Source organism: Pyrus communis, chromosome 11 (genome assembly GCF_041283825.1).
Source record: "Pyrus communis isolate YQ-2024b chromosome 11, ASM4128382v1, whole genome shotgun sequence".
NCBI lineage: Eukaryota > Viridiplantae > Streptophyta > Magnoliopsida > Rosales > Rosaceae > Pyrus > Pyrus communis.
The window spans coordinates 22911341-22937357 of NC_142575.1; the positions used below are offsets into that span (position 1 = coordinate 22911341).

The window sequence follows — 26017 nt, forward strand, 5'->3', positions numbered from 1 at the left end:
TACGCGACCAACGGAGTGCGTCACGCAAATCCACTTTGCGCGACTACCGAAGTGCGTCGCGCAACTCACTTTGCGCGACGCACTTCGTTGGTCGTCGCGCAAACCCACTTTGCGTGACTAACAGAGTGTGTCGCGCAAACCCACTTTGCACTACCCACTTTGTGCGTCGCGCAAACCCACTTTGCGTGACTAACGAAGTGCGTCGCGCAAACCCACTTTGTGCGTCACGCAAACCCACTTTGCGTGACTAACGGAGTGCGTCGCGCAAACCCACTTTGCGCGACGTACGCATGAGTCACGCAAAGTGGGTTTGCGCGACGAAGCCATGTGTCATGCAAAGTGATTGGTCGTGCACAGTGGGGAGTAGTTTTGGTCAAACTTTTTTTTTTTTTAATTCATGATAAATATTGTAATTAAATTCGAAAGAATAATTAATTAACCAAGCAAAAGTATTTAATTATAAAATATATGAAAATGTACATACAAGATCCGAACAAAAAAGAAAAAACTAAAAGTGAACTAGGTTTAATACATCAAGCTACTAGGTATCAGCAGGACGAGGTGGCTCTGAGGTCGAAGGTGGACCAAGATGAAGTGCTGGTAGTGAGATTTGAAGGCCGGACATCTGTATGGCTTGTACAAGGTCTCTCCACGCCCCGGCATATGACCTCATCTCCTCGCCCTGGGCCCTCAGTTGCTCCTTCATCTGCTCGCCCTGGGCCTTTAGGGTTGTCACTTCCTCCTTCAATGCATCTACCTCTGCGTTTGATCTGGAAGAAGAGGCACCCGTTTCACGAATCTGTGCTTTCCCCATACACCGAACAACCTTGCCACGACGACGACCTAAGTTCTGATCCAGGACATCAGTCATGATCTGAAAACCTACATCCTCAGGTATCGTGACGTCCTCGATCGGGGTCTCCGGGGGAAGCTGCGATGTTGCTTCTTGGAGAACAGAAGTGCTCTTTTCCACCATAGTAGCCTATAATAATAAAGAAAAAACATATAATGTTTAATAACAAAATATAAATAATATTTGAATGATTCATACATATAAGAATAATAATAATTACATATACTTACATGAAACTGCTCAGTAATCTCCTGACCAGGTCGAACGTAAACGTCCTTGAGCATGTCGATTGCTGGGAACTTAGAACCCTCCTGAAGAAAAAAAACAGTAAGAAAATTTTATTAATCAATAATAATAATAAATTGTATAAAATTTCAAAGTTAATATACTTTTACCTCACGTCGTGTCTGAAGCCTATAGTTTTGGCACACTCGAACTCCAATTTACCATTACAATGTGTCCCTATTATATATATATATATATATATATATATATATATATATATATAGGTAAATCATAAAAATATATAAATTAGTGGGCATAAAAATATACAAAATGTAGGTAAATTGATAATTACGTACATAATTTACCTACTTTCTCTTAATGTACCTACTATTATATTATAGGTAAATTACCAACAGAATATGAGAATATTATTAGAATATATCGTAGGTAAATTGTTCAGAGAAAAAAAAATATCATAGGTAAATTGCCAAAAAGATATGAGAATATTTTTTGTATATACTGTGGTAAGTTACCTACAATATGGCAATATTATTTATATTATTGTTGACCCTAAAAACTACCAAGCCTATGTGGTGCGCAGCTTGAGTAATTAATAAGCTAACTATGTCATTTGGTTGTGTGTAGGGCGTGCCAACTCATCGGTCGAGTTTAGCCGGTGAGTAAAATATGTTGATGTGGCGTTGGACGCGCTGCTGACTTCTTGATCTTGCGACTACGGCCGAGGAAGGAAGACGTCTCGGCCTTCGGGTTGTAGAGCATGAAGACAGGGCTACTAGTTTTGCGAAGTTCAATACCAAATTCGGCTTTCAATGTGCCGAATGTAGTAACCTATAACACCTCACTTCGTCAAGAAGGCTAATGAGATGACCTCTGCCAATAAGAATTCGAAAATCCTTCTCAACTGAGACTTGGATAGATAACTAGTCGGCCTTGACGCAATGCTGTTTATCCAAACTGAAGGAGCTTCGCGGTCGGCTGATTCTACGGCAACAGTGCTGTTTATCCAAACTGAAGATGTCACTGGTTGCCTTCACAGTGTTGTTTATCCAAACTGAAGATGTGTTGGCGGAAAAAGAAAATAAAAATCTCAAGGTTGTTGAGAGGTTCGCGTAGAGTGAGAGTTTGTGCATAGCAGTTTGTGTGTTGAATTGGAGGGGGTCCTAATGTTGTCACTGCCTCTGTATTTATAATTCACCAGTAACCCTAGGATTGCCATCGTAAGTTATGAAATAATAGGAATATTCTCTCAAATATGCATGATCCCGCTTGGCGTGGCCTTGATGATTTCATAGAAACCAACCAAGACTCAAACTCTCAAAAGCCTAAGCCTACTTAGACTTCTTATTGCTAATTATCCCAAATATCCATGTTGAGTGAATTTGGCTCCATGAACAACCACATGCTGACCCACGATGCAAAAGCTTATACCAATATGCTAAATCATTTAGCATAATTAGCAAGATAATTGTTGCCATCTTATCACCACCACGTGTAGAATCATCTTTCAAGCACATCACCATTTTTACTTCACCTTTATCCCATTGTTCCACGTGGTTCTGCATGCGCATCCATTCAAATATGAAACACATGCAACTGACTAGATACCAAGCTGCACATAACTCTCCTTACTGCCACATTTATTGTAAAGGGTTAGCAAGCAGCCAGCTGTGCAATCTTTTTTAATTTCTCCATGATCCAATAAAACTTTTGATAATCTGCAAAAGAATCCCACGAGTATCTCTGCAAGCTTTAAGGATATTTTCCAAGATAATTACTATGATTAAAATTAATAGTAATTCCAAGAAAAATCTCTTAATTTCATAATCATCCGATGGCTTCGACCACTTGGGCAGAAATTGTAAAATCGGGTCCAAACAATTACATAAATTAGTAGAGACATTTTTACTATTATATATAAGAGAATAATTTACCTTGAAAAATAATGTTGTCAGGATTTAAGGTAATGCATTAGATTGTTGTAGAGATAAAAAAAAAATACTAAAAAACATGGAAGATTAATCAGATTTTAAAGCAAAATTGTAAATAATTTGTAATAGTAGGATACTTACATTATTCTTATGTGGCAATTTATTAGACGTTTGAGTTTTTATTGGATGTTTAATTATAAGTGGGTTTATGTTTAGAAAACATGAGTTGTGAGGACCAATATCTAAACAACCCTAATAAAAAAAAGTTCTCCCCTGCTCACAATTTTACCTGCTCACATATTGTGTGCACATGGGTTGTGCATGGCCCCTGGTTAATTTATGATGCCATGACGACACTCTAATAACAACAATCTGCTTCCTACCTAGGCCCCCTGCCTATGCGGACTAAGTGGATTTAAGTGGATATATTATATACCATATAAATAAAGTGCCTTTATATTTAAAAAATTATACTTGTGTTGAGAATTTGGGTTTATTATTATATAACACCTACGTGCAGATTACATTATACACAACTCTTCATGTATAGGTGGCAAAGGTTCTCATTCTCCTTTTGTCCTATCCAATGTGTAATTCTCATTCCCTTAAGTTCAATTACCACTAAATGAGAATTTGAACCACGTTATTGTTAGTCCATTGTGAGACTAATTCCACCCCTTCCCTTAGTGTACATAATATTGTTTATTCAATATATATATATATATATATATATATATATATATATATATATATATATATATATATATATAGAAGTGTTATAAATAGGTAAAAGTTAGAGAGATAACCTTTACTAGTGACAAGAGCGAAGCAGGTGTAAAATATCACACTATAATTGTAACACAAGGAATGATTAATAAAAGTGGGAGGAATAGATACTGATGTTAATTATCTTTCCTTTCTTTCTCTTTTCTATATCTATTGATAGCAATCAGAGTGCTCAATTTATAGAGCAACTCCATATTATTACATGTTGAAAATTTACAACACACCTTTTGAAAAATGACCTCCTTCATTTCCAAGTCCACATATCAACACTGCCAATGTTTTCATTCATCTGCCAATGTTGCAAATCCAATCTGTGTGGTTATTGAAAAAAATCTACCAAGGTTTTCAATATTACTGTGGGCATTCATTAACCCATTAGCATTTTCAACACTCCCCCTTGGATGCCCACATATCAACATCAGTTGCCTCATTAAAACCTTGCTTGGAAAAACCTAGTAGGAAAAAACCATAGCGAAGGAAAAAAGTACAACTTTACTTGGATTGCTATGCTTATGTTGCCTCGTTAAAACGTTGATAGGAAAAACCCAGTGGGAAAAATCCTAGTCAAATGAAAAAGAGTACAACATGCATGTATCATGGATGCTCCCTGGATATATATCTCCCCCTGATTCTGCATTCTCCAAATTTATCTGATTGGTAAGTCGACGTAATCCGATACTTTGCACTATCTTCTGAAACGTGCATTTTGGTAGAGATTTGGTGAACAAGTTTGCCAGATTTTCATTGGAACGGATTTGTTTGACTTCAATAACTTTAGCCTTCTGAAGCTCATGTGCACTGAAAAACTTGGGAGATATGTGTTTTGTCTTATCGCCCTTGATGAATCCTTCCTTCATTTGGGCAACACAGGCTGCATTATCTTCATGGATGACAGTTGGAATGTATGTCTTTGAAGGTAAACCACATGAATTCCGAGTATGATGAATCATTGATCTTAACCAAGAACATTCACGACTTGCTTCATGTAAATCAAGTATTTCTGAATGATTTGAAGATGTAGCAACTAATGTTTGCTTTGTTGAACACCATGAGATTGTTGTATCTTCATTCTTGAACACATATCCAATTTGTGAGCGGGCTTTATGGGGATCAGAGAGAAAACCAGCATCTGCATATCCAACAAGGATCTGGTCATTTGTGGATTTCTTTGAGTAGAAGAGACCCATGTCTGTTGTCCCACGAAGGTATCACAATACATCTTTGACTCCCTTTCAATGACGAATTGTTGGAGCAGAGCTATACCTTACTAACAAGTTGATTGAAAAAGCTAAATCTGATCTAGTACATTGTGCTAAATACAATAAAGCACCTATTGCACTCAAATATGGTACTTCTGGACCAAGGACCAGTTCATCATCTTCTTTTGGATGGAATTGATCTTTCTTAATGTCCAAAGAATGAACGACCATTGGCGTGCTGAGTGGATAAGCCTTGTCCATGCCAAATTGCTTTAGGATTTTTTCAATGTAAGTTGATTGGTGGACCAAAATTCCATTAGCACAATGCTTGATTTGCAAGCCGAGACAAAATTTTGTTTTTCCAAGGTCTTTCATTTCAAATTCGCTTTTCAGGTATTTAGCAGTTTTATTGAGCTCTTTAGGGGTTCTAACTAGGTTCATATCATCGACATATACTGTCACTATAGCAAATCCAGAATTGGATTTCTTAAGGGCAAATGACATTGTTGATATATCCTTCTTTAATCAGATACTCACTGAGACGATTATACCACATTCGTCCAGATAATTTCATCCTATACAATGATTGCCTTAATTTGATATACCGCATACCTCATGGTTTGTTAGTTGTTTCAAGCAACTTAAGTCATTCTGGGACTTTCATATATATGTTAGCATCTAATTCTCCATATAGTTACACGGTGATGACATCCATAAATCGCATGTCAAGTTTTTCTGAAACCACTAAACTTGTTAAGTAATGGAATGTAATTGCATCCATTACATGGGAGTATGTCTCCTCACAATCAATTCCAGGTCTTTGCGAAAAGCCTTGTGCAATGAATCGTGCTTTATATCTTGCAATCTCGTTTTTCTCATTGTGTTTCCTTGTGAATACCCATTTGTAACCTATGGGGTTTACACCAGGCGGGGTTTGGACTACTAGTCCAAAAACATTTCGCCTTTCCAAAGAATTTAATTATGCCTGGATTGCATCTTTCCACTTAGACCAATCTTGTCTCTGTTTGCATTCATCAACAGAGCGGGGCTCAAGATCATCACTTAATATGATTTCAGTGGCTACTGCGAATGCGAACATGTCGTCGATGATTATTTCATTCTGATCCCACAATTCATTAGTACAAGCATAATTTATGGAGATTTCTTTGCTTTCATGTACCTCTGATTCTTTAGGTACATGTGTCTCATCAAGGACATTTTCTTTTTCAGAAAGTACAAAATCATGAATTGTGGATGTGTTATTCATTTTTTCTTCTTGAATGATTTCATTTGGATTCAGTTGTGCCCTCGACTTTCTTTTTCGATGAGCTAAATCTTTTGAACCTAGAGGTCTACCATGCTTCAGGCGTGCAACAGATGAATCATTTGCTGCCACTTTATTTTGTCCAACAGGGACATCAATTCTTGCAGGTGCATTTGTAACTGGTATATGTGATTTTGTCACTTTTATAGCATCATTAAATACATCTGGCATTTGATTAGCAATACTTTGAAGATGAACGATCGTTTTCACTTCATTTTCACATTGAGTGCTACATGGATCAAAATGAGATAAGGTGGGAACAACCCATGTCAGCTCTTTCTGTTCTTCTGGAATGGTCTTTTCTCCCCCTAATGACGAAAATACTGTCTCATCAAAGTGACAATCAGCAAAACTAGCTGTAAACATATCACATGTCAAGGGTTCCAAATATCTAATGATAGATGGTGAATCAAAACTCACGTAAATTTCCAGTCGACTCTGAGGTCCCATTTTAGTGCGTTGTGATGGTGTAATAGGGACATAAACAACACAACCAAAAACTCATAAATGTGAAATGTTTGGCTGATGCCTAAACACATGTTGTATTGATGAGTATTGGTGGTTGGTTATAGGTCTCAATCGAACCAATGATGCAGCATTTAAGATGGCATGTCCCTATGTAAAAATTGGCAATTTTGTTTTCATAAGCAGAGTGTGGGCTAGTAACTGAAGTCGCGTGATCAATGTTTCTGCTAAACCATTTTGAGTATGGACATGAGGAACGGGGTGTTCAACATCAATGCTTAATGTCATGCAGTAATCATCAAAGGTTTGAGACGTAAATTCCCCAGCGTTATCAAGTCGGATTGACATAATGGGGTAATCTAGGAACTGTGCTCACAACTTAATTAGCTGAGCAAGAAGTCTCGCAAAAGCTACATTTCGAGTAGACAAGATATAAACATGTGACCATCGGGTAGATGCATCAACCAAAACCATAAAATATCGAAATGGTCCACACAATGGTTGAATAGGCCCACAAATATCCCCTTGAATTCTTTGTAGAAATGATGGGGATTTAGCATCAACCTTTAGTTGTGATGGTTTAATTACCAACTTCCCTTGAGAACAAGCCTTGCAAGGATTATCATTTGAGATAGCAACGTGTCTGCTCAATCATGGATGTCCATTAGAGTTGGTAATGATTCTACGCATCATGGTAGATCCTGGGTGACCCAGATGATCATGCCAAAACATGTAAACTTTTGAATCAATGAACTTCTGGTTCATGACAGTATGTGATTCAACTGTCTTTATGTATGTATAATACAATCCACTCGTCAAACCACACAACGTCTCCAATATACGCTTTTGGGTATCATTGGAGGTAATGCATAGATACTCTACATTTTCTGCACTTTTTGTTTCAATGTGGTATCCATTTAAACGTATGTCTTTAAAACTCAACAAATTTTGAGTAGATCAAGTATCGTACAATGCATTCTGTATGGTCAATATTGTTCCATTTAGTAACATAATCTGGGCTTTCCCTGAGCCTTCAATCACATCTGATTGCCCTAATATTATTGTTACCCTTACTTTTGTAAGCATCAATCTTGAGAAATACTTTCGATCTCGAAGTATTGTATGCGTGGTTGCGCTGTTTGCAAGACAAATATCTCCGCCATTTCTCATGTTTTGAGAATGATCATAGTTTTTATCCATGCTTTCTAAGTAAGGGAATCACAGTTAAAAGCAATTTATAACAGGAAATTTAAATGCCACTTTTATTGAATCTAAAATGCTAGTTTTTAAATTACAAGTTCAGCATAATAAAAGTACATCAAACATCAATGATTCAATCAGATCGGTATACTTCATTTCCCTTTTCCGCCATGAAGTCTGAGACCTCTAAGTGGGTTATGTTCAACTGCCCTGATAAGTCACACACTGGATCAGGTATATCCATTGGTTTAGCTTGGTCGAGAAAATTGGTCTCGACACCCTTCTCCTTGAGGGAAGCTTGATATAGATCCACTAGATGTTTTGGGGTACGACAGGTATGCGCCCAGTGTCTATCGCCACCACACATATGGCATGCTCCATCAGAGTTTCTAGGAGCATTGTTCATATGAGCTTTGCCTTTGTGGCGATTTCCATTTTTGAAGCTCGGGCCTGAATTATGCCTCGGAACCTAGTTGTGAAACTGGACACCATGATTATTGCCCTTCCCGTTCCACCGTCCTCACCTGTGGCCACGTCCACATTTATGATTATTACCATAAGAGGATGTGGCGTTCACTTCAAAGGAAGCAGGATTCACTTTTGGGAATAATGTAGATCCAGTAGGTCGGGACTGATGATTTTTCATCAGGAGCTCATTGTTTTGTTCAGCAACTAGGAGCACAGAGATCAGCTGGTTGTATTCAGTGAAGCCTCGCGCTCTATACTGTTGCTGGAGAAGCACGTTAGAGGTATGAAATGTGCTAAAAGTCTTTTCCACCATATCCTTCTCAGTAATGGTATCCCCACAAAGCTTCATTTAAGAGGTAATTCTGAACAACGCAGAATTGTACTCAGCCATTGACTTGAAATCATAGATCCTTAGGTGAGTCCGTTCATAGTGAGCCCTTGGAAGAATCACCGTTGTCTGGTGATTGTATCTGTTTCTCAATGCCTTCTAGAGAGCTAATAGATCTTCAACCGTTAAGTACTCACTCTTTAGTCCCTCATCAAGATGGCGATGAATAAAGATCATGGCCTTCGCCCGATCTTGAGAGGATGAGTTATTTTCTTCCCTAATGGTATCTCCAAGATTCCCTGCTTCCAGATGGATCTTGGTATCCAGTATCCAGGTAAGGTAATTTTTCCCAGTAATGTCTAGGGCAGCAAAATCAAGCTTTGCCAAGTTTGCCATTTTCTTTTCTTTCTGAAAGAAAAATGAGATGTGTAGGAACTTGCAATAATATGTATTTCTGGAGGTATGTAGTGTTAGAACTTCTAGTTCTTACAATTTTTTCATTTTGATCTTCAGGCCAAAATGATAAGCACTCGAAACTTCTGGCTCGAGATTTACATGATGAATGAGGAGGGTGATTGTACCGCACCATTCTCATTCAAATAACATAACATAGGATGAGCGATTATTCCGCACCACTCAAGTAACAGGAAAATTTAAATATGCAAAGCAGGGTGGTCGATTATACCGCACCACCTAAAATTGCAATGAAATTAAACAGCAGACAAATTTAAATACGCAGGGTAGGATGGGCGATTATACTGCTTCACCTAAAATTTGCAGTAAAATTAGATCTGTAGTCCAAGATAGGCGACGATACCGCACCAACATGGATTGCAGTAAGATTAAATTTGTAGTTCAAGATGGACGATTGTACCGCACCATCTTGGATGCAGTAAAATTAACATAAATAAACACTGGGTTAGTAATCAAGATCTACACCAAACAAGAAATCAAAGATATATGTAACTTTCGGTGAAGAGAAATGATTTCTTTCAGCGAAGAGAAATGAGGAATAGTTATATTTACAGAGTCGTACTGATAACGTGTTATTAATAGGTAAAAGTTAGAGAGATAACCTTTACTAATGACAGGAGCGAAGCAGGTGTAAAATATTACACTATAATTGTAACACAAGGGAATGATTAATAAAAGTGGGAGGAATAGATACTGATGTTATTTATGTTTCTTTTCTTTCTCTTTTCTATATCTATTGATAGCAATCGGAGTGCTCTATTTATAGAGCAACTCCATATTATTACATATTGAAAATTTACAACACACCTTTTGAAAAATGACCTCCTTCATTTCCAAGTCCACATATCAACATTGCCAACGTTTTCATTCATCTGCCAATGTTGCAAATCCAATCTGTGTGGGTATTAAAAAAATCTACCAAAGTTTTCAATATTACTGTGGGCATTCATTAACCCACTAGCATTTTCAACAAGAAGAATATAATTGAGGAGGGTTTCCAAATGGTTTCCTTCTTCAATCGCATATTCTTTCATTCATTTAGAAGTCACGACTTTCTTTCCGTAGATTGGCTTTTATCCAAGCTTCTAACGCTTCTTTCTCTAGATAGGTAACTTCATGTAGCTTATATATTATATATGTTGTATGAATTTTGCTCTGTTTTCTTTCATATAATATTTACAGGGGTCTAACTAACAACTTGGCAATGTTATTAGAATGTATTTAGTTTTTTAGTTTATTTTATTATTTATTTTATTTATTTTTTATACATTTGCCGTCATTGTTAACGGTGTAAATATACACTTGGTCATTTTTACTGTCATTATTGTATGATTGTATTCTTAGAGATGTGAACTGGTGCTAAATGAGAGTTAATGAAGTTAATTTTAGTAATATGTTTACGAAATTGGAGTAAAAGGAAAGATGTGGCAACCCATTGTTTTTTTTTATTTATTTATTTTTTATTTAGAAAGAATTCTAAACAACAATTGCACATTTATTTTTGTAAAAATCAAAATATCTGTTGATGCACAAAATCGGCGTGAACTTTGGTACAACAGAAACTGTCAAGCTTGTGACCTTCGCCAGATTGCTCCGGTCACCAGTGTGGATAAGTATATAAATGGATAGAGACAGGGAAGCAAACAACACAAGATCTACGTGGTTCACCCAGAATGGCTACGTCCATGGAGTAGAGGAGTTCTTATTAGTTGTGAAGGGTTTACACAAATACATAGGTTCAAGCTCTCATTTAGTGAGTTCTAGTGAATAGTTTAGTACAAATGACATTAGGGATTATTGTGAGAGAATGATCCCCTTTTATAGAAGAGAGTTTCTAGCTTTGTCCTGACATTGACACGTGTTGTGCTATGATTGGCCTCTGATATCGACACGTGTTGCGTTGTGATTGGTCTCTAATATCGACACTTGTCGTGTTGTGATTGGCCTCCTGGTTTGAAGGAAACTCTTGTGGATCCTTGATGGTATGCTATTGACCGGTGCTTAGTAGTTTCGAGATTGGTCAAGTATGGTACAAACAGTGCTCCTGTAAGTTCCCGAGTGAGGGAAGCTCCTCAGTTGGGGACTTGCAAGATCTAAGCCATTAAGTAATTGCGAAACTTCTAAGTATCGAAGTATGATAACATTTTCACTTACCTCTGCCTCATAGGTTGATGTGGCCTCTTCTCTGGAAGTACTTTTCCTTCATCCAGGAATGGTATCTTTAGCTGATGTTGATGCACAAAGTAATGCATCATTTTCATTTGAAGCTTACTTGTAGTTTCGGGCTTGGTCAAGTGCGATATGAACCCTATAGTAGGAGTCCCCTAAGTCTCTAAGCAAGGAGATCTATCCAAAAAGGTGATAGACAAGGTATCAATCAGTGTTCCAAGTAATCAGCCTTAGATCGGAAGCTTGATCTTGGGTTCTGGCTAATTGGTCTCCTTCTTCTTGTCTCTCATTTAGCACTAGGGACAAAGAAAAGGACAGGGAGAAGAGATGATATAAGATACTCTTGTTTTTGGAGAAGTAACGGATGAATCGGCACGTGCTTTGTTGTACTTGACTTTCCACAGGTGTATTCTTGAACTGGGCTGGAGGGTTTTCTGGTTTCCTTCAGAGCGAGTCGACTCCAAAATTTGAGGGTCAAAACAAAGCCGTCAAATCTGGAGTATGTTCGATCCTGATGATATGAGATACTTCTGCTGTTTGACAAAGTAGTGGATGTGGTATGACGAGGCTTTGTTTTTCGACGACGGTGCTAGCAAAAGGTTGTTGAGGCTTTTCGATCTCTTCAATTAGAGCAATGCTGCCGAGCTTGGATTTGACTTAAACTCCTCCGTCTGGATTGTGCAGTTCCACAGGAAGGGCGTTTGCTGTAGTGATCTGTTCTAGCTCGTCGTTGAACCTTCTGCTTCAATCTTTTGTATAACAGAAATGGTGTGTAACCTTTGCATTTAAATGGTCATTCAAAGCACTACTTCTCAGTGACTCATCCATGCTTGGCAGCTTCAGTGTAAAGAGCCAATATCGTACCAACTGTTCTGAGGTATTTGCCGAAGGAATTCATAACCTTGACAACAGTTGAGGATGAGTACTCGAGAGCAATGCTAGGCAAGCAACCAGGCAAAGGTTCCGGGCAATCAGTTTTAGATCGGAAATTTGATTTTAGGTTCCGATTGATTGCATTCTTTCTCCTTGTTCTGTAGGTAAGAGCAAGGGCAAGGGAAAAGACAGGGAAAAAGCATGATATGGGATACTTTTGCTTTCAACCCTGATGATATGAGATATTCTTGCTCTTATGTGGCTAATTGGTAGGGGTATTATCGAGGGGGAAGCAAACAGAGTATTTCGAGAGGCCATATTGGGAGTGCCCTTTCGGATGTGAGGAAGGGTTGAGCATTTTTTGCAAGTCTGCATGGCTGTTGAGGATGAAGGTCGACATATATAGGAATTCTTCCAATAACGAGTACCGATGCTATTCCTTTACCCTTCTCGGTCAGAGCAATGTAGTGGCTGCTGCAAGATTCACGTGTTTTAACTTTGTCAGAGCACTTTGAAAAAATGGCCCGTGGTATCCAAAAAGCTGATGTTGCGTGTGAACATTGTAGACAAATTTTATCTAAGGAAATCTGGCTCTCAAAGTTCGAAGAGCGGTGCCTTTTCAATTTTCGGAACAAACAATCTTACTGGGGATCTGGTTCTCGAGATTCGGAAAGCGGTGCCTCTTCGATTTTTGAGCAAGCAATCTTGTTGGGGATCTGGTTCTCGAGATTCGGAGAGTGGTGCCTCTTTGATCTCTGATCAAGCAATCTTGTTGGGAGTGCTTTCTCGGATTTGGAGAAAGGTTGGGCATTTTTGCCACGGAGCACGGAGGTTAACACACATAATGATTTTCCAGTTATCAAGCAGTGGTGCTGTTCTTTTACCCTTGTGGGTAATAGTAACATAGCTGGACCTTCAAAATTTACGTGTCTTAACTTTGTTAGAGTTCTTTGGCAAAGTTATTCTTGGTGTCTGAGGAACTGATGTCGCGTGTGAAGATTGCTAATAAATCTTACTCAGGAAAAGCCTATTTGATTTTGGACAAATGGCCCTGTTGCCTTTTCTTTTATAGGGGCACCAATTGTGTTCAAGAATTACGTTCAGAGAGTTACTGCTTGTAGGAATTCCTCCTTTATTTTCATACTTTTGAGATTTACTGTACCTTATTTTTTTCTTCATCATTTCTGAAAATGTTTGGCCCGTCCAACCGTCGTTTGGACTTGAATGCTATGGAAGAGGTAGCCATGTCTCCTTAAGATAACATATGGCACCCATCCTTCTTATCTCCTACTGGTCCCCTTACTATCGGGGACTCTGTGATGAAGAATGACATGACTGTTTCGTTGGTGGCTAAGAATTTTCTCATTCCCAAAGATAACAGACTACTTTCCAAACGGTCCGATGAGTTGGCTGTTAAGGGTTCTTTGGATCTCAGTGTTCAATGTGCGAGTTTAGTGTCTAATATGGCCCAACGCCTATTTGCTCTAACCTGCCAAGTTGAATCGTTGGCGGCTGAAGTGATAAGTTTCAAATAGAAGATCAAAAGGCTTAAGCACGAGAATAAACAGTTGCACATGCTCGCACATAGCTATGCTACAAACATGAAGAGAAAGCTTGACCAGTTACAGGAATTCGAGGGTTAGATTTTAAGTGATCATCAGAGGTTTATGAGTTTGTTCGAAAGGCATTTATTGCCTTTGTCCTCTGGGGCTGTACCACGTACTGAAGCTCCAAATGATCAACCTCCAGTGCCTCATCTTTTTGGGGTCCTGCCTAGTACTGAGGCTCCAAATGACCACCCTCCGGTGCCTTCTATTTTTGAGGCTTTGCCGAGTGCTAAGACTTTTCCTAAGCAACCTTTGTGAAGGACCCTTCTGTTTGTTTGTTTTGATTCATGTGTATGCATGTATTTGTAATTTATCGAGGATATCAATAAATAAGCTTTACTTCATTCAACATGTTGTGTTAAATACACTAAGGCATCATTCACTAAGTTCTTTGAATTTTTTCTTTTGTTGAAGTTTGAATGTTGAAACTTCGTGGGTGGATCCTGTAAGTTGAAACAGTGTTCCCTTAATTTCCTGAGTAAGGAAAACTTCTTGGTTAGGGACTTGAAAGATCTAAGTCACTGAGTAGTCGTGAACCTTTCGAGTATCGAAGTGCAGTAGCATATGGTAGGAGTCCCCCAAGTCTCCGGTTGAGGGAGTTGACGAAGGAGGTGTCTTGCTAGTAGCCAATTTTCCAAACAAAACTTCACCATTTTCCTTTCTAAGTGGTTCCCCAAACTCCTCCTTCATATATACTTGGTATGAAAGTTGTTAGGCCCAAAAAAGGGGAGGCCTAGGCCCCTTTCTTTCTTTTTTTTTTGTTTTTTTTTTTGTTTTTTTTTTTTGTTTTTTTTTTTGTTTTTTTTTTGTTTTTGTTTTTTTTTTTTTTTTTGTTAATTGGCGAAGCTTTGATGTTGAAGCTTTGTAGGTGAAGCTTTTGTGTTGAAACTTTGTAGGTGAAGCTTTGGTGTTGAAGCTTTTGTGTTGAAGCTTTGTAGGTGAAGCTTTTGTTAGGCACCATAAATTGATTTTGCTTCACACTATCTTGATCAAGAGTGTGTGAAGCTTTTGAGAATTGTAGTTGCTCTCCATTGATGAAGCTTTGTAAGTGAAGCTTTTGTTGGGCACTATAAATTGATTTTGCTTCACATTATCTTGATCAAGAGTCTGTGAAGCTTTTGAGAATTGTAGTTGCTCTCTATTGATGAAGCTTTGTTTGATGTTGAAGCTTTGTAGGTGAAGCTTTTATGTTGAAGATTTATGTTGGTCACCATAAATTGATTTTGCTTCACACTATCTTGATGAAGAGTGTGTGAGGCTTTTGACATTTGTTGTTGCCCTTCCATTGATGAAGTTGTTGTGTTCCCCCTCCTATTTTTTTTTTTTTTTTGGAGTGGGGGAACTGAAAATTTGAAGTTTGAAACTCTCTAGCTTGTGTTGAAGTTTGAAGACTTTCCATGTGAGGCTTTCCCATGGTTTGAATTTGAATTTTGCATTTCTTTGGTCCTGTGGAACTTCTATAAGAAGGATAAGTTTCCACTCCTTACCTTGCCTTCATTTTCTCATTTTGTAGTAATTTTTGAAGACAGAGTGTTCTTTAGTTGAGAGGGATTCCGACATTTCTTTGCACCATCTTCAGGTTGGTAGTCTTCTCCACTAGATCGCATGCTTTCATTCTTGTTGAATTGTTTGAGTGTTCTTAGAAGCAGACTTAGGATCCAAGAAGATTATGTTGGCATTTTTTTGTGGTAGACAATAACTTTTCTTATGGGGGCGTTGCTGGAAAGGGACTAGATACACCAGAGTTTGTTTATACCATCTACCTTTCACCAACAAGTTGTTTATCATGAAACCACTACTGCAGAATAAGGATTTGGGGAGATGGTGGAGGTTGAGTCACGGTCATTTCTCCCCATAGCTAATGTTGCTAAGGCTAATTTCTACAATCCTAATGTTGGGATCCTACAATGTCTAAATGTTGATCAGAACGGTCGCCCTACTAAGGTGATGGTCCAAAAGCTCTTAGAACAAGGACTTTCTCTTACTCAAGAGAAATAGGATAGACCTCATATTATCCCTACCCGCCAACTTCAATGATGACAGATCCAAAGAGAAAGGACCAGGTGGTAGTAGTTAGGTCCTTAATCAAGAGACTGCTGGATTATGGAAGATAACAAAGAGAGATCAAGGAAAGTTCAGCTAAAGAAATAGCAGAGTGGGGAAAGGGAACTTCAGGCACTAAAGATGATCAAGGAAGAGAAATTTTGGAAGAAGAAATGAAGGCAGCCATCCACATGGCAGAATGTATATATGACTTGGATTGGCCAGAGGATGAGCTCGAGGCTACAAAGCCAGTAGAATTTTTGTCTACAGAGCCCGATAAGCCAGCACCCGAAGTTCAAGATCCCTTAAAAACCATTAATTTGGGAACTGAGAAGGATCCAAGGCCATAGTGGCCTGCTATAAACTGTAGATCGGGCAAAGATAGTTAATCTTTTGCACGAATTCAAAGACTGTTTTCCATGGCATTACACAGAAATACTAGGATTAGACTCCAGCTTAGTAGAACATAGAATGCCTATTAAAAAGAGGTACAGACCTGTAAAACAAGCACCAAGGAGGATGTCAAAAGAAATAGAAGAAAAAGTCAAGGAAGAAATTGAGAAGCTAGTAAAGGCAGGCTTTGTTAGGCTTGCAAAATATGTATTGTAGTTGAGCTGTAACTAATGTCATTCAATGTTGTGTCGATTATAGAAACATTAATGAAGTAACTCCTAAGGATGAATACCCTATGCCTATGGCTAACTTATCCATTGATGCAATTGTAAAACACAAAGTATTATCTTTTATGGATGGAAATGCTGGATATAATCAGATAAAAATGGCTAGGACATATAGCATTTCCATCCATATAGGAGCTTATGAATACGTAGTCATGCCCTTTGAGCTGAAAAATGTTGGTGCTACTTATCAAATGGTGATGAATGCTAATTTGCATGATTTGATCTGGCATAACATGGAGGTATACATTGATGACATCGTGGTGAAGTCTAGAACTGAAGACCAACACTTGGAAGACCTTAGACAAGCTTTGCGGAGAATGAAAACCCACAAATTGAATATGAATCCTAGAAAGTGTGCCTTCGGGGTTAGATCAGGCAACTTTCTAGGGTTCTTGGTCTATCAAAAAGGTGTGGAAGTGGACAAGAACAAAATTAAGGCTATAATGGAATCACCTACCCCGACTAACAAAGTGCAATTGTAAAAGGAGACGACGTCTTAGATACAAACCGTCTAGAATGTTTCTAATTGTGCCATTTGGACTCCACATTGATTTCAACCCAAACTCCTTCATTCTGGCCTCATCTACAAGGTACGTATATGAGAAAATGAAATTAGATGAGACAACATTTAAATGTCTAGGCAGAGCAGAAAGATCATCTTATTGCTAAGGAAAGTATCTGAGTAGCCATAATGTCCATCGTAAAAGATTCAAGGTCCTCGTGATAATACATACAAAACAACATTATAGAAAAGCAAAAACAACTAACCAGGGGCTATTGTAGCACATTACACAGCAACATTTTGCCTACAAGGCATAAAAGGTTAAAATCAAACATATAGAAGAAGCGAAAAATAACAATTCAAAGGTAAGAAATACAAAGACACTAAACAAATTCTGAATCAAACTACTCACTTAATAGTGGCTGTAACACTCTCTACTGCAAATCTGTCATCGGTCGCATCACGATTCAAAATCTCTAAAGCATAGTACTTTATATCCAAGTCCAGATAGGGAAAAATAAGCAGTAATAGCATACAAATGAAAAACTCGGATTAAATCAAATAAATTCTACAACAAAAGCATCAGTAAACTAAAATTCACATTGAAATGTATATCACACTTTGCCCTTAATCGTTTTCTTTATGATCCTCATCCTTACATCACCTAATTGACAAAATAATACCACAATTAATACAGTACACTGTCACAACAGCCAAAATTACAAAAAAAAATAGCTCCAATTACAAAAAAATCCACCAAAAATATTAGCAAGTAATGATGAAGTAAAACCACAAAAAAAGGGGGAAAACCCCTAAATAACAAGAGAACTTATGGAGAATAGATAGGATGGGAATTTGAAGAAAAATGATGAAACAACACCAACAAAAAACAAATTATTCTACCCGAATGAGAAGAGATGATGTTGAATTCGACTTTCTAGAAGCAAAAAGAAAGAATTGAGAGATGACGAAAAAATTAGGGATAGGGAAAGGGGAGATTTGAGAGAGGGAACAAGAATCATAAACCCTTACCTGGTTCAATTGTGGCTCAGTATCAATGGTTATGGCGAGAGTGGCAGAGAAGGTTTTAAGCTTTTGAAGAGAGGGAGATAGACGCAAAGCAAGAAGGAGAGAGGCAAAGAGCTAGAGGGAGACTCGAGCGTCTGAGTCTCATTTGAATTTTTTCTTTTCTTTTCTCTTTTAGCGCAGAACAAAGCGCCAAATCTAAGCGCACAGAAAATTTTAGTGAAATTTAATATTTATTGTGAGGGCCGCCTTACACGTCGCAAATGCCATCTTTTCTTATAGTGTTAGTTACTCGGTCTGTGCGCCACATAGGTTTGGTAGTTTTTAGAGTCAACCATTTGTTTATGAAATTGAAGTAAAAGGAAAGATGCAGCAACCCCCATTGTTTTTTCACAAAGAATTCAGAAAAACAATTGCAAATTTAAATTTTGTAAAAATCACAATATATGAGCTACGACAATCACCATGTCGCTAACTATTATGAAAAAGGCGACGGAGCATGATTGCAACAGCTTCTACTGTCACTAATATGTAGCGATGGCTCTCTGCCGCTGCAAAAGAGCATGAACGTTGCTACCTATTTGGTCCCCCAATTGCGTCGCCATGCCGTCACAAAAGCGTTTGGCGACAGCAGAATGATATTTTGACTGCAATCTGCCATCGCAAATGTAATTTTTGCCCAGTAGTGATATGAAAAGATCAAGATGCATCTCCTATTTCAATGTAACCCTAACCACGCATGCATCAACGAAAATAGGGGCATAAATTGGTACAAGGGCATAATAACTCTGCAGTGTTCTTAACCAAAAGTTGAATAGATTCTTAGTAGCTTAAGTACCCAAGATCTCCCCATATATCACCAATGTGGGATTGAGATATTGCAAGCTAAAAGTCAACCTCCATGTCAAAATGATTCTCTCTTTTTTACAAGGAACAATATAGTGGTATTTCATTATTCATCTCAAGTAAATACAAGGGTGTCATTGGGTACGTTATTCCAGTGACCAATAAATTGATCTGGAGTGAATTTCCACAGTAAACCCTAAAAGGATACCACAAGCACAATTGCTACCAGTACTGATATGTCACAATAAACGATAGATGCAATAGAGTTATACTATCCACATTGGTCATCGCTAAATAGTGGGGCCACATAAAGTTATTGCAGTAGAGTTAGACCACATCAAGTTATCATTGACATACGTTACCACATAACTCATCGCTCAAAGTGGAAGACCAAATCTGCCATCACGACAACACGACCATGACACTAACAAGGCGAGCAAAACACAACTGCACAACTCCGAGAAAGGAACCACTGGTCAGCTCATCTCCATAAAGGACAAGGACACTCATGCCAAGGCCCCTTGCAACTTCGCCGCTCTAATGAGATTCTGGTTTCCACTGGTCAACTCATGTTAGTGAAGGACAAGGACACTCATGGCAAGACCCCCTGCAACTTCACCGCTCTAGTGGATTTCGCTTTCCACACGTCAAGCGCCCTACAATCTAATCGCATAACGCAGCTAAGCCACCAAATCCAATGGCACCAGCCCCAACCTTAAGATCTAATCGCATAAGGCAGGAGATGCCAGATCCGAAACGCATAATAAAGTGGAGTTGATAGATCCGAGTGCACTAGTCCGTGCAGCCACAAAATCAGTCGAGATAGTAGGCTATGGTTTTTTTTTTTCTTTTTTTCTTTTTTTGCTGTTTTTTTTTTCTTTTTTATTTTTTATTTTTTATTTTTTTTATTTGAAAGGGGAGAGAGAGATGGCTCGGAAAGAGAGATTTTTTTTTTTTTTTTTTTGACAAAATGATTATGACTTCCCAACAAACAAACTAGTCGGTGTTACATTAAGTGTTCAACTACAAATCTAGTACTAAATTTAAAATACGATTATGACTTCCAAACAAACAGTCATTTCCCTGAAAATGATGCAAGTTCCCCTACAAAATGGTGCAAGCACTCGTTCGTGGTGGCTTATTGATGTAGAATTCCAACTGGTGAGGGTGGTGACAGAAAGTTTTTCTCTTGTATCATATGCATGCATGATTTTGTTTTCTTTTTATGGTTCACTTTTCTTCTACACTCAGCAAGTCTGCATGGCCAAGCTTCTTCCTCAATGACTTGGCCAACCCCGCTGCATCAACTCCGTCTCCAGTAATCACCAGTTGATCTCTATTGGCCCCCTTAAAGGCCACTGATGTTACACCTGCAACATTATATACAATTGAAAAACATTTTATCATACAAAAATTTAACAAATTTGATTAATTAGCTTACAATAGTTTTCTTTTGTTTTGCACTTTGTTGATCAAATTAACATGAACACATATACTCTAAGGAGTACAAAACACACCGTCTTCTGCAACAGCTATTTCCATGGCCTTGGACCGACATTTTGCACATCTAAACTGCGCCTCAATGGTTATGGTTTGCTGTAGCAGATCATGCAACCAACCAGACAAACATGTCAAAATCAAGTTATGAATATCAACCATATGAACTAAAGATGTAAACTTTCAAGGGATTTAGACCATTAAACCTTTCAAATGAAAATGAAGAAAGGGTTAATTTTTCCGGGAAAATCATATTAGCTATGAAGTACAAACAAAACATACATGTTTCGGGATTAGTGTATATACATACCTTCATATTCTCCACTAGTATTAGTACTGAACAAAACCAAGATTTTGGGTTTTCCAAGAAGATCTAGTCGTATGTCGTATATGGATGGATGTTCTTATTCTGTAAGAATGCGAGTGAAGAGAAAACTGATCAGTGTAGGTTTCTTTTATAGGGTCCACCATTCTAGTACAGCTGCTTGTGATTTCGTCTGATGGTGTGAATGCACCTTGACGAACGAATGGCGATCCACGTTTTGCGGTTTGAACGTACACTGGTGACCTTCCAGACTATGCCACCCGTTTTTGCTTACTCATTTTCTATAATTTAAGAAGACGACTTCGACCAATAAAGAGAAGACGACTTCGAAAGTCAATTTAAGCAAGTCAATTAGTAACTTAGCATATAAGGAATAAGTCAGCAGCTATCGTACAAAGAATATAGAGGTATTTGTTGATTTGCCCCATGAAATTGTATGCAGCTGCCAATTTCTCCGTTGAACTTTTTTAATTAGCCAATTTCCCCCTTGAATTTGAATTTTAGTCGATTACCCCCTTGAATTTTTATAAATAGCCAATAACCCCCCCCCCCCCCCTGAAGTTAGATTTTAAAAAACTTTCATTCAGTTTTTCATCCATCCAATTTTTCATCATTTTTGCCCTCATACAGTTTGTCATGTGTTGTTTCCATGATCAAGATGGATGGAAAATTGGATGAAAATTTCTAAAATCTAACACCAGGGGGAAATTGATTATTTATAAAAGTTCAAGGGGGTAATCTGCTAAAATTATAGTTCAAGGGAGAAATTGCCTAATTATATAAGTTCAAGGGAGTAATCAACTAAAATTAAAGTTCAGGGGGCAAATTGGCAGCTCTATACAAGTTCATGGGGTAAATCGACAAATATGCCAAGAATATAAGGTAAAATACTCGGAAACCTAATTATAAAAGTTCAAGGGAGTAATCGACTAAAATTAAAGTTCAGGGTGCAAATTGGTATCTCCACACAAGTTCAGGGGTAAATCGACAAATATGCCAAAAATATAAGGTAAAATACTCGGAAAAGGCATCACATGCTAGCCCCAACTTAGCCATAGAATGTTAGGTTTCTTCTCGTGCATCCCGAGTTTAAATCTATCCCTTCTCTTAAATTATTATAATAGTTTCAAACTAATAAGACGGGCTTTAAAACTCTGAGTTTTAATCAAAAGTCATCCTATAACTTTATTTAATGATAAGGACAAGATAATGAAAAGAAAAAAAAAACCTAGGTAAAGCACCTACAGTACTTCATCATCGCCTCATTATTCTTCATCTCCTTCTCCTCCATCAACTACTCTCCCTAACAACAACACCTCTCCTCTTTCTCTCTAACAATTTTATATTTTCCAATATTTTCTTCGCATTTGTATTAGACTAGTGCTTGTTCACGAATTTAGTCAAATTCGTCCCTTGTAGATTATATCCACAGAAGTAGGATTAGGAATTTTCTATTGTTTTTACACACACATAGAGATATACAAACACATATATATATATATATATATATATATATATATATATTAAATAACTACATATATAATTAATCTTCATCTACAGTTAAGTTTCATAAAAAGTGTGTATGAGGATGCGGGGTCTGCGCGTCATTTTTCTTATAATTTTTTTAATATTAAAATTATATATTTTTTTTCATTAAAATTTAAGTTATTTTGTCATTTTTATTAAAATTTAAGAGTTTTTCATTAAAATTTAAGTCTTTTTTATTAAATAAAGTTATAGCATGATTTTTTTATTAAAATAAACTTAGCCCAACCCTTTTTCATAAATTGACAGGCACCAATTCTCTTGTTTGGATTCATAAACATATAAATTTAGAATTTCCGCGTGGAAAAAAAAAACTTGTTATTTGGGACCTCCAAATCCCAAGTTCAAATTTCATGTAAATAGGTGTCATTTCTCAATTTCTATGATTGAGAGTTTAAAAATAACAAATTCTGTATTCAATTCCATTGTTTTTTTAGGTTAACCAAACAAGAAAATTTACAAATTCTAGAAAATAAAATCTCGTCATTTCAATTTCCGTCATTTTTAAATTCCTTAGTAATCTTAAATTTCTTCACCCAAACATAGTAACTTAGCAATATAAGTAATAAGTCAGCACAGCTATAGTACACAGAATATAAGGTAAAGGTACTTGGAAAAAGCATCACATGCTAGCCCCAACTTAGCTATAGAATGTTAGGTCTCTACTCGTGCGTCCCAAGTTTAAATCTTCCCCTCTCTTAAATTATTATAATAGTTTCGAACTCTCTCATACTCTTTAATCATAATAATTATTTTTGTTAAAAAAAATTGTATAATCAAATTTGTACTAGCCCCAATATTTTTGCCGCTCAATGCGTTGGCTGGGGTGGTCGATGAGAACCGATGTCATTAATGAACGCCATTTGTGACGCAAGTGCTGCAGGAAAGTTTGAGTTTGAATAGGTGATAATTTTATAGGTGCAAATTTTATTTTGTCATTTATTTTAGGTTTTTATGACAAATGGTCTATAACATTGAGCTAACTTTTCATTTTAGTTTGTTAATTTCAAGATCAATTAATTTTGTGTGAGAAATTTGTTGTCGCAAATCAATTTGGTCATTCTGTTTCAATTTCGTTTATTATATTAATGTGGCACAAATGTAGGGTTCTACAAACCTAATAGTAGTATGTGTTGACCCTAAAAATCACAAAACCTGCATGGCGCACAAGCCGAGTAACTATGACCTAATTATGTCCTTTTTATGAATGCGGACATGCCAACTTGCAACCAAGCTCAGCCGGGCGAGTAAAATAGATGCGGTGGTGGTGGTAGTTTCGAATGCGCTGCTAACTTCCCTACTCGAGTGATTATGGCCAAGGAAGGAACACGTGGTTCGGCTGCCTCCATCATATTTGTTAGAGTATAGGAGTGCCGAATCAGTATTGAGCTAGAAGGACACATGTATTTAAAGGAGATGAGTGTTTTGATGGTGAACATGATTCGGCCGTCTGAATGTCAAACTGAAAAATGCACTTGAGAGTAACCAATCATAGAACACTCCACTTCACTGGGAAGCTAATGAAATGACTTCTTTCAGTGAATAAGCTAAAAGCTTCTTCACCGACTGAGACTTGGATAGATAACCAACCAACTAGAAGCAATTCTATTTGTCTAAACTGAAGATGCTCCTTTGATCGCTTGATTCTACAACTCCAATGTTGTTAGTCCAAACTGAAGATGTCATCAGTTGTCAACACAATCATATTAACTTATCTGAATTGAAGATGTGTTAACGGAAGGGTTAGGATAGTATTTTTTTTTCCTCAAAAAATGTATGAAGGACTTCATGTAGAGCGTTTTAAGTTGTTTGTTAAGTTGAAGGGGGTTTTCTACGTTGCAAAACATCTTGTGTTTATAGGGGGTGAATTCCTTGATGGCCAAATCTATCGAATGATATAGTTTTGATAATATATCAATTCTTCGACATATTCTCTGAATATACTCGGAATTATTCTCGATCAAAACATTACTACCTCCAAATCTCGTCGCCTTCAACTAGGATTCTTAACCTAGATTTATTATGCAATTGATTCAATTTTTATCCGAAAACCAATCCTGATTCTTAACGTATGGGCCGAGAGCGTGCAAAGTTGGGTCCAAACATTGCCCCAAGTTTTCGTGACCTTCTGCTTGCACGCCAAATGGTTAAGGAAATTAATCTTGTCTCTAGTTGATCACCGAACACATCACCCTTATTTTCTAGTATCGTCTTGTGAAACAAAATGAAATTTATTGATGTTTAGAGAAACAATAATATGAACCTTTTCACCGAATAAACCAACTCGTCCACATGAAGGTCTAACAATTAAAGTGGATGGCCATTAAAATTGTACTCTTTCTTTTTTTTTTTGGGCAGACAACCGCTTGTTGCCCCTTTATTTTCTTAATTATCAATCTAAACAGTAGGATAGTTAAGAAAATAAAAGTTATTATTTTCCTAGCAAACGAAACCAAAAATGGCCGAACCATTATGAGGAGCAGGTCAATGATGTTTTATTCCGAGCTGAGATTTTTTATATCAACGTTTTTACTTTGATTTCGCTTCAGGCCTAATAAAGGATCATCTTCAAATATTCTTGACTTGGCCAAATATTTTTTATTCTCGGCCGCCAAATTCGTTGAGCTATTGTATACCCCAAGCATAATCATGTTGCCAATTTTGGCTTTTAACTTGAATAATTCAGCCAAACGGGATCTCTTCGTATCGGCGAAACTACCAACAACCATATCAATGAGATGGTTTCTTCATCTGAGCCTGTGTTTCGGCTTTGTTTGTATTGAAAAATTCCTTTCACAAAACATCAAAAATGTTTGCTTCTAAGCCAACCAAATTTTTTGTCTCAACAAAAAAATAGCTGGCCTAACTTTTTCTTCTATGCCAACCAAATTTTCAATTTTAGACGAAAGAACAAGTGGCCTAACTTCTTCCTCAAATAAATTGACAATCCTCTTAGACTGAGGCTTGATTGGGGATGGAACAAAAAAATTCCCTCCGGCCTTTTGATATAACTATTCTTTAAATGGCATGGAATTATACTTAGGAACATAAGGAAAGTGTTCCTCATCCAAAAAAATATTAAATCGAGCCTTGTCTTTCTTTACCCATTGTTCTTGTAGGATACTTGGAGCTTTTATTTTCACCATTAGGCGAAGAATCTTCGCATCTCTTCATGGGCATCAAGAAACTTTAGCATTAAAGAGAGCACTGCATGCATGCATGCATGCACTTTTTTTTCCAATGGCTATGTCTTGAAAATTTTCATTCTCCACTACTAATGTTGTTCTTTGTATCCATATATCCAACTTTCATTAAGAATAACTACGTCAAAAAATAATTTTGTAACTATAACTCTATTAAGCAATAAATTTCCTATTGTCATAAAATGGGTTTAGTTCCAACATTATGACTATATAATTCGTTTTACTTGTATAAATATTTTTGTGATTAAGCACCAAAAAATGATTAGGAAGTATGAATGTGCAACGCATTGGAGAATACAAGGACTAGGGCCATTCCAGTGACTTGTCCATAATTGTTATTTCAAATTGTTGAGTTATTTTACTTGATATTTATTCTAAAAAAAAAGTTTGAGATTTAAAGAATTTTTTGTATAGAATTTTGTCTGTCCTT

At 37.2% G+C, this 26017-nt stretch overlaps 2 protein-coding genes across 2 annotated transcripts; both read right to left on the bottom strand.

Annotated features, from left to right (window-relative positions):
- Positions 1-435: 435 nt before the first annotated feature.
- On the bottom strand, positions 436-1266 carry LOC137738669 (uncharacterized). The gene is made up of 3 exons (XM_088680408.1): positions 1249-1266; positions 1084-1164; positions 436-982 (listed from the first exon to the last, which is right to left on the bottom strand). The coding sequence occupies exons 2-3, from the start codon at positions 1135-1137 to the stop codon at positions 542-544; spliced, it is 495 nt and encodes a 164-aa protein (XP_088536534.1). The 5' UTR covers positions 1138-1164; positions 1249-1266; the 3' UTR covers positions 436-541.
- Positions 1267-19945: 18679 nt separating this feature from the next.
- On the bottom strand, positions 19946-21088 carry LOC137741511 (heavy metal-associated isoprenylated plant protein 47-like). The gene is made up of 3 exons (XM_068481216.2): positions 20825-21088; positions 20535-20613; positions 19946-20387 (listed from the first exon to the last, which is right to left on the bottom strand). The coding sequence occupies exons 1-3, from the start codon at positions 20828-20830 to the stop codon at positions 20248-20250; spliced, it is 225 nt and encodes a 74-aa protein (XP_068337317.1). The 5' UTR covers positions 20831-21088; the 3' UTR covers positions 19946-20247.
- Positions 21089-26017: the final 4929 nt, after the last annotated feature.

What these genes read in the sequence shown, in the direction of transcription:
- LOC137738669 (XM_088680408.1), bottom strand. Translation starts at nt 1,137, where the DNA reads ATGCTCAAGGACGTTTACGTTCGACCTGGTCAGGAGATTACTGAGCAG. An exon ending in AGATTACTGAGCAGTTTCAT is followed by an intron (nt 983 to 1,083) that starts GTAAGTATATGT and finishes TTATTATTATAG; the next exon opens with GCTACTATGGTGGAAAAGAG.
- LOC137741511 (XM_068481216.2), bottom strand. An exon ending in AATAGCTGTTGCAGAAGACG is followed by an intron (nt 20,388 to 20,534) that starts GTGTGTTTTGTA and finishes ATAATGTTGCAG; the next exon opens with GTGTAACATCAGTGGCCTTT.